This window comes from Grammomys surdaster, unplaced genomic scaffold (assembly GCF_004785775.1).
Source record: "Grammomys surdaster isolate TR1022 unplaced genomic scaffold, NIH_TR_1.0 185, whole genome shotgun sequence".
Lineage (NCBI taxonomy): Eukaryota > Metazoa > Chordata > Mammalia > Rodentia > Muridae > Grammomys > Grammomys surdaster.
In genome coordinates this window covers 9361559-9376147 of record NW_021604630.1, presented here as the reverse complement: position 1 = coordinate 9376147, position 14589 = coordinate 9361559, and the positions used below count along the sequence as shown (strand labels likewise).

At 38.0% G+C, this 14589-nt stretch overlaps 1 protein-coding gene across 4 annotated transcripts in view; it reads left to right on the top strand.

Annotated features, from left to right (window-relative positions):
* The window catches only part of Wrn (WRN RecQ like helicase), a 132339-nt gene extending 118381 nt beyond the window's left edge, over positions 1-13958 (top strand). For all 4 annotated transcript variants that reach the window (XM_028768204.1, XM_028768202.1, XM_028768203.1 and 1 more), the window contains 3 exons: positions 1721-1883; positions 8143-8348; positions 11722-13958. In XM_028768204.1, coding sequence (XP_028624037.1) covers positions 1721-1883; positions 8143-8348; positions 11722-11841 — 489 coding nt within the window. In that variant the 3' untranslated portion in view covers positions 11842-13958. The remainder of the gene's footprint in view (positions 1-1720; positions 1884-8142; positions 8349-11721) is intronic.
* The last annotated feature ends 631 nt before the right edge of the window (positions 13959-14589 follow it).

Here is a 14589-nt window from a genome sequence, read left to right as displayed (position 1 = left end):
GGAAGTTATTCAAAGATCTGAAAATAGTGTAGTAAGAACTTACTTTTCCCTCTGGATCTCCTAGCACTCGCTGCTCTATTTCTCCCTCCAAAACTGTGTTGGACATGCTTTTAAAAATCATATGACTGTGAAAAATGGCCATAGGTAATGTTTCTTCCTTGTTCTAAGCTAAGTCCTTAAGGCCGTGAGATTTTTTACTCTGGGAGACAAAGAGTACATCACAAGGGCACCATGAGACCCCTGCTTTGCATTCCAGCCTCTCTGACATTAAACTGATTTGGACCAGCTCGTGTGGGCCAGGGCCTGCTTTTCCTGCCTACCCTGTATTGGGACACTTTAGTCAGCTTATGGTCAGATGGAAATAAGAATATACAGTCAGTCCTTAACTTAAAATATCTAGTCAAGTTTCTCACTTAAAGCAAGTAATTTCATTACCTATTTTTAAAATAAAGTAGTGAGCAGTAACTCAGGTTGTATCCTGTGAAAGCCATCAGTAACGTGCACTTGTTGAATAGACCTGTGTGTATGATTTCATCATGTATATACGATAACTTAATATGGCTACCCAGAAATTTTGGAATGGGATCAAAATTTTGGAATAAAGCATATGATAGAGCTCAATACTGCATTCTATTATCAGTGACACGATGAATGACATATCTTCCTTTATGTCTTATGGTATTATGCAGTAGTGTTTGATTCTTCGAAATGATTGTTGATTATCTATACCTCCCTGGAGTCTTAAGAAGGTCTAGATAGTTAACCAGAGAATTAAACACGTCTGAGGACTAATTAGTGATAAGCAATAATACAATTAGTTGGAAGTAATTTGATGCCTAGTATCAAATAACCCCGATATTATACACACATGGTCCATACTTTTTAATGGAAGCAATTTAATACCTACTTCTGGAAGTTGAAAATACTGCCCTAGACAGTCTGATCAGTCAACATTCACAAATACAGTCTAAATTCAGACTTTATAAATATATTGGAAGAAATATCATAGTGTCATTGAATGTCTATGCTTTTTGTTTTTAAAAAGCTTTTACCTAATGTGTATTATAAATGTATTTGGAGTCACATCTGTTTCAAAATCTTTATAAAAATACTTTTTGAAATTGAAATCTTTAAATTCAGTGGTATGATACGAGTGAGCAAGCATTCTTGTTAAATTGTAGTTTTTGTTTTGTGAATGGCGCTTATGTAAAATGCTTACTGTTAGGGTCTTCCCAGGACTCTTCTAAAGAGTTCTTCTGGAGCCTTGCACCATCCCTGAGCACTTAGGAGTTGTCTTCCTGGAAATTTATGTAGCCAAAGCACCATGTCCAATTTTAAGAGCATTACAATACAGCTTTCTATATTTTCACAGATAAGGCAGATATCAGATTTAGCGTAAAGAGACTCATGGGTAACACCAATAGCTTCTTAAAGTGACTACAGGAGGAAGGGGGAAGATTGAATTTTTGACTAAAGTTGCATGATTTTGTTTTAATCAATATATAGGTTGGGATCTGTGGAGGTCTATATAATGGGTTTAAAGAAATATTTAAAATGAAAATTGTATTCGAGGTGTATTCATTGCTTATTTATTGGTGAATATTTACTCCCCGAAGATATCAGGTCTGTGAGGTTCAGTAGGAAGTCTTCAACTCACTGTTTTTGTTTGTTTGTTTGTTTGTTGATTGGTTTTGATTTGTTTTTGCTATTCTTTCTGCAGCACAGCATAGCTGAGAATAGGCTTCTGCCTCTCACAGCAGTGGGCATGCACTTAGCCCAGGCAGTGAAAGCCGGCTACCCCCTGGATATGGAGCGAGCTGGCCTGACCCCAGAGACTCAGAAGATTATTATGGATGTTATCCGAAACCCTCCCATCAACTCAGGTGATGAGCGCAGCCCTTCTCTGCAGCCTAATGACCGGAGTCAGCCTGAGCGCAGCCCTTCTCTGCAGCCTAATGACCGGAGTCAGCTCAGTAAACAAGCGACTCGCTCGGTTTCACATTAACCGCGCTGACCCTTACGCTGTGGTGAAATTTTTTTTTTTGGTAACTTTGCCTTTTAATTTTAGAAAAAACAAACAAACAAACAAACAAACAAAAACAATTATTTCTTCCTCAGCAGAGGGTGTACTAAAAGAGTCTTCCATTTCAGATGATCATTTTCCCACCCATCCCCAAATCGGACATGTATGTCTAAAGCCTCACGGTCCTTCATGGTTACTCCCAGTATGCTAAGTTTCCCCTAACTGCCTCTCAGTCACTGACATATCAAGCTCTGTAGCCCCAGTAGAAGAGTTTCTTCTCCATGCTTGACAGATGGCTCAGCAGTTGAGCGTACTGGCTGTTCTTCCAGAAGACTGGGGTTTCCGGCTCCCACATGGCAGCCCACCGCCTACCGTAACTCCAGTTCCGGGGACTCTGACAGCCCCTTCTGACCTCTGTTGGGACCGGGCGCACACGTGATGCATAGACACACATGCAGACAAAACACCCATTAAAAAAGGCCTTTGTTCTTTGTTCTTGTCCCTCTGAGGAACCTCAGCTCAGCCATGACACTCCATCCCCTGCTTTCCTTACAGAAATATTTAAGAAATGATGCCCCCACCCCCACCCCTGGAAGTAAAGTTAAGGTACCTTAGAGAAATTTCCTCTTGAATCCGCAAATATAAGGTCAGTGTGTTATAACAATAAGACTGATTAAAAAAAAATTCCATTGGACTAAACCAATGGTCATCTTAAAGACAACCAGCCAACCCTTTTCCGCAAAGCTGAGTGAATTCTTACTTTTTCTTACTTGAAATTCTTTCCCATGTGGAAACAATTCGAGTTCTTACCCAAGAATCTGTAAAGTGATAAAGCAACAGAATTACTCAGTAAGAGTCTCCTCAAATACAATCTGGTTATAATTTGATTTTCTGTACATATCTATGTATAAAGAAAGCATGTCTAGGCATGTTCATTTGTGACTTAGAATAATACTTGCACATTTATAAACATGAGTTAAGGAATTGATAGTTTTGGGAACTTGGGTCAATGTGGGCCTGCTAAGGTTAAATTTAAGTTTCTGCATTTTAAGACCTAAGGGCCAGGTCTTAGGCTCTGTGGTAAAATATCCAAAGTAACTCAGCTATGAGTCGTCTTATGAGACAGTCAGTCTCCTCGAAGCAGTAGCCGGCCTTGGACTTGAAGGCAGAAGGAGCAGAACACATTCACTGTGCAGGATTAGATTCAAGGTATATCAACCTTTGTCTATTGCAAAGTGACACATCATTTTAGGAGAAGCTAAAAACTGAAATTTCTTTTAGAAATGCATTGTCTCTTAGGACTCAAATACAAGTTTTGATAACATGGTTGGGGAATGTTATACAGCATTGCTTCCTTTTTAAAAAAAAAAAAAAATCAACAATCATGTTTGCTGCTGATTGGCTACCCTTCTGAAACCATGAACTGACAAATGGAGTTAGCCTAGACAGGGAGATGCAAAGCCTTAGGCATAGACACACGAGTAAGCCAGGCTTCGCTCTGACAGTTGATGGTGTGGGACCCACTCCTTTCAAGGTCTCAATTTCTTCGTGGATGAAATAGAAAGAAATAGTACTTTTGTCTGTGTAGTCTAGGCTGTCCTTGAATTCACCGTCTCCTGACTCAGTCTGCTGAGTGCAGGAATTTTAGGCATGTACTGCCATGCCCAGTCTGGCTGGTGGAACCAGGATGTGGAGCCTGTGGCTTTGGTGAAGTGCCAACAGATAACGATGGTAGACTGTGTTTTATAGAAGCCCGTGGCTGAGACTTCTGCAGTTGACCAATATTCTTTAATAACAAGACAGGACTGTTCTAACCTCAATTCACTATTGCCACATACCTACCAAAACTGTCCGGTTTGTCTATGGGAAAGAGTTGAGTTGCTGGTAATTTAGTTTGGAAGTTATGTGATTTTAAAGTTACAGAACTTTTGATTAAGAAGCAAAAATAGAAACATTTATTTCCACTCCTGCCCTGTTTCCCATAGGGAGTGGGGCCTAGAGAGTTGTAAAACTAGTTTTAGTATCATTTCTAAGATTTATGATTTAGCAAGTTTTAATTTTTACTATGCCATTTAAAATCATACCGCCAAATAAATTAACTTAAAAGTTATCAAAAACAAATTAACTTAAAATTTATCTTAAAACTAAACTTAAAAGTTATCAACAATAAAATGTAACATAATTTTATTAAGATTCAGGTTTATTAAGTCTTGTTTGACTAAGATAAATTAGTTTTATTTTCTTTATTGTTTTCAAATGCCTTCAAATATTGTCTGCCATAACGTGTGCCCTCTATAGTCTGAGATTAGTGATTTTGTTTCTGATGTTAATTTTTAAATCAAAACAGTAGATTCTGAGTCTGTGGTGTGTGTGTGTATATGTGTGTGGGGTGTGTGTGTGTGTGTGTGTGTGTGTGTGGTGTATGTCTGTGGAGTGTGTATGTATGTCTATGGGATGTGTCTGTGTCTGTGGTGTCTGTGTCTGTGGTGTGTGTATGTGTGTGTGTGTGTGGTGTGATGTGTGTGTGTGTGTGTATGTGTGTGTGGTGTGTATGTGGTGTGGTGTGTGTGTGATGTATGTGTCTGTGTGTGTGATGTCTGTGTATACATTTGGTGTTCTCTGTGTACATACATATAGGAGAGCTGACTTGATAACTTTTAAACTAAGGAATTATAAAGCCACATACAACCACACATGGTTTAGAAATATAAAAAAACAGTTCATAATTGGACAGCATGATTTAACAAACATCAGATAAAGTCTTCAGAGTAACTAGTGACTGAGTCACTAGGAGAACGTGTCTTCACCACCGCCATACATAGACTGCAGCATTAAGTAAATCTTACTCAGACAGATACTGAATTACAATAGCAGACAACAGAGATGGTGTTTTAAAATGTGCTTATGAAACATGTGTCTCACTCTTCTAAAATATACTGCACCTAGGTTGAGTCCATAATATACAGAAGTACATTTCTATAGCCTGCTTCAAAGCCAAGTAGAGGCAGAAGATTATAGACAGTCATGAAGTCTTACCTTTTGTTTCTTTGATAATGCATTCATGGTCTGTAAGATGTCTTGTGTGGATGTGAGACTTGGGGATTGGGTCCTTGGTTTTCTCTGATAAGGTACTATTTGTGATCTTACTGGAGAAAACTACAGTAAAAGTTACTGCAAGGAATGAAAACACACATATACATTAATAGTCTGGGCAATACTTTTACTTAGCTATAGCTCTATCATATAACTCAGTATTTTAATGAAGTTTGAAATATAAACTTTACACAATTCCAAATTGAAATTTATTTTGTATTTTTATAATGTAATTTTTATAATATACTTTGTATTTTTATAATATAATATTTAATATAATATTATATAACTACTCAAAAATAGAGTAATTGTGAGTTAAACTCTTACTTTTGTACACTCCTACTACTCTAGCTTTTTTACTCTGTAACTTTATGATTTTATAATTCTGTGGTTTTTATTAGTTGTTTATGTGTATATAATTTAAAACTTCTTATACTACATTGAGTGTTCTTAACTAGGCTTAGTAAGTTAAGTGAGGGATTTAATGAGGTGCCTAGATAATACTCGGGATAATTTCTCCTGTTCTTTATGTGCATGGAACTGGAAAATTAAGGGTGGCTTCCAAGGGACCTTCGACACAGGTAACATGATCTCTTTTAGGGCACTGAAGGAGGACAGCCAGTGCTGTCATTTAACTTTCCAGAGTATGTTTAGTACTGACCTACGCAGGGCGGTGGAGGGGAAATAAGTAGATCTTAAACTACAAGTGACCTACTTGTAAAACTGTAGTTCCAGTAACATTAAGATAGTGCAGTGATTTTTCTAAAATAGCACTAACTAATAGAAAGATAATGTTAACCACACAGACACCTTAATTTTCTAACATCTACACTAAAAAAACTATATAGATACAATTACTTTTCATAACAGTCTAATGTGTTCTATATATGAAAATATTATCATTTCAATATTCAATTAATCTAAAGTTCTTAAGCTCTTTTATTTTTTTTCTGTATTAAGCCTTCTAAGTCAGATATTTTATGTTTAAAGTATGTCTTCTGATGCTGAAGTTTAATCAGAAATACTTTAGCCAGTATGCCAGTGCATGCTTGGGAAATGAAGCCAAGAGCATTTATTATCCTGGTCTTCGTTATCTACACAGTGATTTCAAGGCCAGCTTAGACTAGACGAGACAATGTGAAAAGAAATCAGTGACAAAATTGTAACATCAAAAAATAATGATCCATAATTAGCTTTCAGAAGCCTTGAAGGTGGACAGAGTCGACTGGTATGATATCAGTTTTTAAATTTAATAATTTTAATTACTTAATTTCAGATGTTCAGTAGCATGTGGTGGGCTAATGGTTATGGTACTTGATACAGAATGGTTTAGAGATAATCTATCAGAATACATCAGACTACAATGTACCTAACCTATGGACCACCAACCCCACTCTCAGCAATCCAGAGATACAGAAATGTAAGATAATGGTCATTAGAACATTCTAAAGAAAAATTGAAGATAGTGGGTGCTCAAATTTCAGCCTGCTACATGCAGAGGACTCATCAGGGCAGTAAGAGATGTGGGATTTCTGTATAATTAGGACAGTACATTGGCCCAGAACAATTTAAATTGGGTTGATACAATAATGTCGTTGATGATTTCTAGTACATATTTAGTACATAGTTCTTTCTAAGACTATGCATGGCACTGGTCTTACATTTTAAACCTGCAACATATGTAGGTAGCCAACTGTACTTTTTGTTAGATTTTAGTTTTTTTATTACCATTTTGGATGAGTCCCTGAGTATCAACCGTAGTCTTTGGGAGAAAAGAGGTTCTCAGCCTGAAAGTATCAACATCTTAAATTCAACATCTTAAATTCATGGTTTCAAGATGTCAGTAGAGCATCTCTTGGCTTCTGATCACTATGTTGAGTGTCAGCCGTGCATGTTGAGCTCTCTAAACCCAGTGAGGATGAGTAAGTGTATCCTGGTTGCTTAGCTTTATCGTACTCCACACTGAAGATGGGGATGATGTGGGAAGGACACACCTCAGCGGTGAGTAGTGGTTTATCTGTAGGAGACACTGCACCACGTACAGAAGATGAGTGACCGACACAACGTGAGTGGGTCGTGTTGCCACTAAACGTGCAGGTTCCTTCATTCTGGAAGCGAGGCTCTGGTAGAACCTTGCCGCAGAGCATCCTGTCCTGTGGATTCAGCAGGATTACTTTGGGCACTTTTTGTCCTTACTTCTTCATGAAAGCGTTGCTGTGATGAACATAGTCTCCCGGAAAGTTTACCTTACGATAAGCATTCTAAGAAACTGATGTGCTTTGTTATGGAACACATTATTGATGTAATTTTTTAGAAACTTATTTATAAGTGTAAATTGCTTCTATTTCAAGAGCTGTTTTTAAGCTGAATGGTGGTGGCATATACCTTTAATCCCAGCACTTGGCAGGCAGATCTCGGTGAGTTCTAGGCTAGCCTGGTCTCAATCACCATGTGGTGATTCCAGCACAGCCAGGGCTACACAGAGAAACCCTGTCTCACCACCACCCCCTGCCAAAAAACCCAAAAACTGTTTTTAAAAGAAGAAATTTAGTGTGTGTGTGTGTGTGTGTATGTGTGTGTACGTGCATACACATGGAATGCAGGTCTCTACAGAGGCCAGAAGAGGGCATCAAATTCTCTGGAACTAGAGTTACAGATGGTTGTGAACTTCTTGATGTGGGAACTGAAACATAGGTCCTTTGTAAAAGCAATGTGTGCCCCAAGAATAAACGATTTTAAAAAAATTAATTGGTAACCAATATATGGAAATTGAAGCACAGTTTCCTTTAAAAATGGATCCATGCATGATTCTTGTTATTCTCAGGGAACAAAAAACACCTTAAAGAATTTTACCCATTAATTTTCTCCCATTTCTCTTAAGGATGTTACCATTTGAAAGACAAGAAGTTGGGGTTGGGGTGGGGGACAATCTTCATCCTTCATATGCTGTATTTTATCATTTTCACCTCGTAATTTTCTAAAATATTCTGCTTAATTTTTGTTGTCTGGTTTCTTATCTTTTACAGATATGTATAAAGTTAAGCTCATCAGAATGTTAGTTCCTGAGAACATTGACACGTACCTCATCCACATGGTGATTGAGATCCTTGAGAGTGGTTCAGACAGCAGAGCCCAGCCTTCTTGTGATTCCAACAGAAAGAGGTGTTTCCCCAGCTCTGCAGAGAGTTCTGGGAGCTCTAAGAAAAGCAAGGAGGTGGTCACCGAGACCAAGGTATTGATTACGTACCTGTTTGTGAAGTGTCACATGTGCACTCTGCATGCCCTGCGGCTACATGTTGATCTGCTGTCATATATAAATCTGCATGTATTACTCTTTTGCTTTTCAGGGATGATGTGAGAAAAGCTGTTTTAAAAAGACAAGAAAAGAAGTATAATTTGTTGTGTACAGTACCAGCTTGAATTGTACCCGTATAGACTTTGTGCTCTGGAGAAATACACCTTATTCCAGATGTGGTTAATGGAGTTAGCTTTGTGTGTCATGGCAATGTATGTGGTTAATGGAAGTGAAGACAAATCTGACTATCAGTGCCTCCCATTGGCTGATCCTTCTTTCATTCTCTCGCCCTGGTATACAGATTGCACTCTACATACGGGTAGTTTGAGCATAACATAGAGAGTCTTTTCCATAATTAGAAAAAGTAAGCATTCAGTGTCATTTTAGATGATATTAAAAATGCTTTGAAGATTACTGTTTTTATCATGTGACAGATCATGGGCAGAGACAAATCATTCTCTGACATGGCTATAAATTTGCAGCTTTGACTTCTAATAACTCTAGGGTCACATAACTCTCTGATAGTAATTGATGAGTTTTTAATAACTCACTAAAATTATATTAGTTCTCCCATGGTAAGCTTGAGTGGTAGCTTGTAGTTGCTAACACTGCTAGAGATGGGCTCTGCACGGTAGCACTGTGGTGATCATTAGAGGGTCTCCAGCCTCTTACTCTTCTCAGTAGGTCTCCTTTTAAAAATGGAACTGATCTTTTTAAACAAACAAACAAACAAACAAAACTGAACTGGCCTTTTAAAATGCTTTACTTTAGTTAGCTTTGTGTATCTTGTGTTTTAGTGTTTTAGATAACCTTGTGACTTAATTATTTAGGTATGTTGAGATTTTTCATAATTTGTTAGCTATAAAAGGGATATTAGGAAGTGTGTGTTTTTAGGTAGAATTAATAAAATTTAACTTCCATAGAAAGCCAGTATTTCTATTTCTGTAACTGATGCTAAGCACCCAAGACTGGTGCTTGTTTTTCTTTTCTGTAAATACAGGAAAGGGTATTCTCTACTATTATACCAGTCCACTGTCTGAAATGCTCCCTCATCTGTTGTTCATTTTCATGTTAAATTTGTTTTCCTGCCCTTGCATGGCTCAGGGTGGCATTATTAATTCCTTATAATTCCATATAATGCTGCTTTTGGTAGTGCTTAAAATATGGAAACGTTTATGAACCAAACCCCACTGTTTTTGTTGGGTTTTCTTTCCCAATTGTCCAGCTGAACTTTTTTTTTTTGTTTCCATTTATTGAAAGTAGGTATTTTTTTTTCTCTTAATATATCCTTAGTACAGGTTTTCCTCCCTCCATTCCTCTCAGTTCCTCCTGCTTCCTCTCCTATCTGGATCTACTCCCTTTCTATCTCTGTTAGAAGTCAGAAACCCTTTGAAGGAATAATAATAAAAAGCAAAACATAAAAGACAAAAACAAAAGCTACTACATCAGAGTTGGACAAAAAAAGAAGGAAATCAGCCCAAGAGAAGGCACAAGACTCATCGCTTTGTACACTCAGAAGCCATGATGTATTCCCAGAGGACCTGATGCAGACCTGTGCAGGCCTTGCGCATGCTGCCTTGGTCTCCGTGAGTTCATATGAGCCTTAAGACATGTTTTCTTGGACTTTTAGATCCTCTCTGGCTCTTTCACTGATTCTGCCTCCTCTCCTGTGGGATTCACTGAGCCCTGAGGGGAAGAATTGATGGAGACATCTCTTTTAGGGTTGAGTGACCCAATGTCTCGAAGTCTTTGCATTATGTCTGGCATAGGTCTTTGAATTTGTCTCCTTCTGCTGCAAGAGGAAGCTTCTCTGATGATGGGTGAGGAAGGCACTGATCTATGAGTGTAGCAGAATATCATGAGGAGGCATATGCTACTTTAAAAAAAGAACTGTAGTATTTAGTTTTACCCTAGGTCCCTGAGCTATCTAATCTCAGGTTCCTGGCTCCCCAGACAGTGTTGGGTGTGAGCTTCATCTTGTGGAGTGGGCCTTAAGTCAAATCAGATATTGGTTGGTTACTCCCACAAGCTATGTGCCACCTTTGCCCTAGAATATCTTGCAGGCAGGGAGGCATGGTTGATCACAGTTTCTGGCTGGGTTGGGGTTTCCATGTCTCTTTTGTCAGTATGCAGAGTACTATGCTGTACCAAAGATGCTAGAATGTAGGTGTGAACATGCTATGTAGGCATCAGCTCGACTTCTTTATGTTCTTCATCTTCTCTCTGAATTTTATGATTTCATGTGTTTAATGATGGAGTACTCCATTGTGTAACTGTACCATATCTTCTTTATCCATTCCTCCACTGAGGAACATCTAGGTTGTCTCCAGCATCTGGCTGTTATGATTACAGTAGCAGTAAACATGTTGAGCATGTCTCTGTGGTGGGGTGAAGTGTCCATTGGGTATATACACGTGTGTGTGTGTTTGTGTGTGTAACCTGAGTTGGATTGATTCCCATCTTCCTGGAATGTAAGACTTCATGTGTTAGTAGCTACAAATGAATGATTATAGGAATAAATCAAGATGTTTTGTGTGTATGTATATGTGGTATGCGTGCATACATGTGCTCATATGTGCATGTAGAGGCTTGTTGATATCAACAACAACTCCTCTATCTTACTCTTTGAGACAAGGACTCAGTCAAACTTAAGGCTCACCAGGTCAGCTAGTGTGGCTAGCCTGCTTGCTCTGGGGATCCCTGTGTTTGCCTTCTGAAGCTGGAATTACAGGTGACCTACCATGTCCACTCAGTATTTATGTAGGTTCTGGAGAAGCAAGCTCTGGTCCTCTTGCCTCCTTTGGAAGCACTTTAATCACTGAACCATCTCTCCAGCCCCTAAGGATATATATTTTGCATAATGTCCAAGCACATTTTGAAGTTTGTAGGGTAGCTAGCTTGGAGTACACAACATGGAAGAAACAATAAGAAAGATTCTCCTTCAACATGCTAGCAAGAAGAGAAAAGACCCTTGAAAGATGTCTCTGACTTCCACATAGCCACTGTAGTATATGTAGCATGTATACAATTACACATGTGTGCACATGAACACATACACACACTCTGATAATAATGATCACAAATTATCTTTAAACTGGAGACTAATGGGATGATAAGTAAATGCTTAAGGAAATGATATAATAATTTTTTCTTTTATTTATTAGATTTTCACCTCAAAATTAATTCTATAAATATTTCTATTTCATTTTGTTTGGTTGGAGAGAATAGTTATTCAGGATGTCTGTGTTGTTTTTATAGTTCTTATATTTTTCCAATGTATAAATATTTCTTTTATCTCTGTTTTCTATAGGCATCATCTGAAATGTCAAAGAGAAAATTACCAGAGTGGTTTACCAAGGGAAATGTGCCCTCAGCTGATGCTGGCAGCTCTTCAATGACCAAGACAAAAAAGAAAGGTCTTTTTAGTTAAGATGACAATTACAGAACAATTTGTGTGTCCTATGTCTTCATTCCTATAAAGAATGAAAAGGAATATTTTAACCTCAGAATGATTTAAAGTCCAAAGTAAAACTCACCTAAACATTGAGCCACTGGCGTCTTTAATCGCCCGTCTGCAGTTGAGATAAAGCATCTGAATCTCTAAGACCCCGAGTGCAGCAGAGAGTGTGAAGTTGGTTTCCTTTCAGACTGCCTTCCGGACCCTTGCCACCGTCGTGTTGCAGACTCTCTTCTTGCAGCAGTGTACATGGGACATGGAGGATGTGCCACTTTGACACGGCTAACAGATTAGTAGGTGCATATGACAGATATGCCGAGGTCTTAAATTGACAAGATGGTGTCCTGTGAATGTAAGACAACAGATTCATTTTACAGATGGTCTTTGCTTTCTTATGTAGTGGCCTGTATGTGCACTGTCAGACAGTATCACTTCCCCAGCCCAGTAAGTGACACATCAGCTTCCATTTAAATGGGGGAAAGTGTTGAAAGGATTCCCGTTACAGGGACAACTAAATGCTATGCATTTTCTACAGAATTTTTATTATGTCTCAAGTAAAAGTGTTCTTTGTACTGAATATTAACTGTACTAAATTTTCATTTATTTAATTATTGTGAGTGCCTTCAATACTTGAACATGCCAAATTTTAATGTCTTATGTTTCACAAAGAATTAAAAAAACTGAAAACTCAACTCTATTCTTGGTAAACTATTGTTATATAAATTTAAGCAGTTTATCATATGGCTTATAAAGACATTTTTAGTCTTGGATTGACCTTTTTTAAATAGAAATGGACTGTTATTAATACAGAAAAAAACATGCCTGAATCATAGTAGTTTAAAAAAAAGTCACTCAGAGTTCCATTAGGAAATAATCAAAGCCATTTTTTGTAATCTTTCAGACTTCCTCATATTCATTTTCTTAATTTGAATCTTATTGTGAGACATTCAAACTATACTTAAAACATGAAAACTCCCATGTTCTCATTTTTCTGCTTCCTATTACCAAAAGGTAGCCTTACATATGTCACACATAATCTCCAGTTGCTTCTATTTCTCTGTGCCTTAAAAATGTGTTTCTACAATACATGAGTTGGTATTCTCTATGGCAAAGTGTCGGCGTGCTTACAGTGCTTGAGGTTCGTGCCGGCTATGGGGGCCATCTGCAGGAAAACGTCTACCTAATGACTTGAGTTACGAGTTGAACTGGACGTTTCTTTTCCTTCATGGAATTGAAAAACAAAACTTGGTGGCAAAAAATATGCTTGGTTTTTTAGACCTGGCTATTTGGCAGACATTGTCTCACAATTCAATGAAGTTAGCCTCTCGCTTTAAGGAAAACGACTTACCAATAGTTATTGCCAGTAATAAAATAGTTATTGCCAGAAGGAAAACTTACAGTTCTGGTGAATGTGTATCCTTCACTGGGAACCTGGGCAGATTTCCTTGACCTGAGGACTTTTCTAATGAGGTGAATAAAATAAACACATTATTTTTGACAGTATCTAAAATTTCATCTGCATCTAGAAACCCAAGAAATCAGTGTTTAATGGATGACTAATACATGATGTAATCTAGAGATACATTGTTTAAAAGGCGTGCTGGAAGCAGAAGAGGGACCAGTAAATCCTAATGTAGTCAAGAAGGAAGAGCCAATGGCTGTTATTTCAGATTACACGCTGAAAATAATCACTAAGAAACAGCTACTGTTTACATTTCAAAGATTCAAAGTTTCAAAGATCCTCTACCATTATTGGAAAAGTTATTTCCAAGTAGCTTTTCCTAATATAGCACACACACACAGACACACAGACACACACACTCACACACACACACACACACACACACACACACACACACACACACACGTCCACATAGACTGAATACAGTAGACGGGACTCCAAGCCCTTCTCCTAAACTCATCTACAGAGCGAGAACATTTACAGAAATGAAATGGGGCCATCCTTATCAATTTTTTTTTTAATGAGAATGTGATTTTAAAATGAACAATATTTGTGCTAATGTGTAATTGGTTTACTACAGCTGTTTTGAAATGAATCAATAAATCTTTGGAAAAAGTCTCAGATATGATTATATATCTGCATAACTGAGCGTATACTAAGTACCCGCAGACCAGAAAGCAACCATGTGACACTGAAGGAGTTGGGGGAGGGGAGTCGAATGACAGGGGTGCTAAGAAGGGAGGGAGCAGTGAGAGGGATGGAAAGCGAATACGTAAAAAATAAAATTAAATAAAATAATAAAAAAGAAAGGAAATGGGAAAAGCAAGGCAGGCACTTTAACCACAGAGGGGTAAGAAAGCAGTGCAGAGCGAGAGCGAAGACAGAGGGATAACTAACCCTGAAGATGTTTGAAAAGCCAGAGGGAAACATTACTTTATGTTTACTTAAAAATTCATACATGCATATATACATACACACATATACACCCCACCCCACACATATGTGTGTATATACATACATATATATGTACATATATATGTATATACATACATATATATATAGGCTCTGTTTGGTTTGATTTCTTCAGATAGGGTCTCACTGTAGCCTTGTTTGACCAAGAGTTCAATCTCAATATATAGAACAGGCTGCTCTCTCTCTGTGTCTCTGTTTCTGTCTCTGTCTCTCATTCTCTCATTCTCTCATTCTCTCTCTCTCTCTCTCTCTCTCTCTCTCTCTCTCTCTCTCTCCCCCCCCCCCGT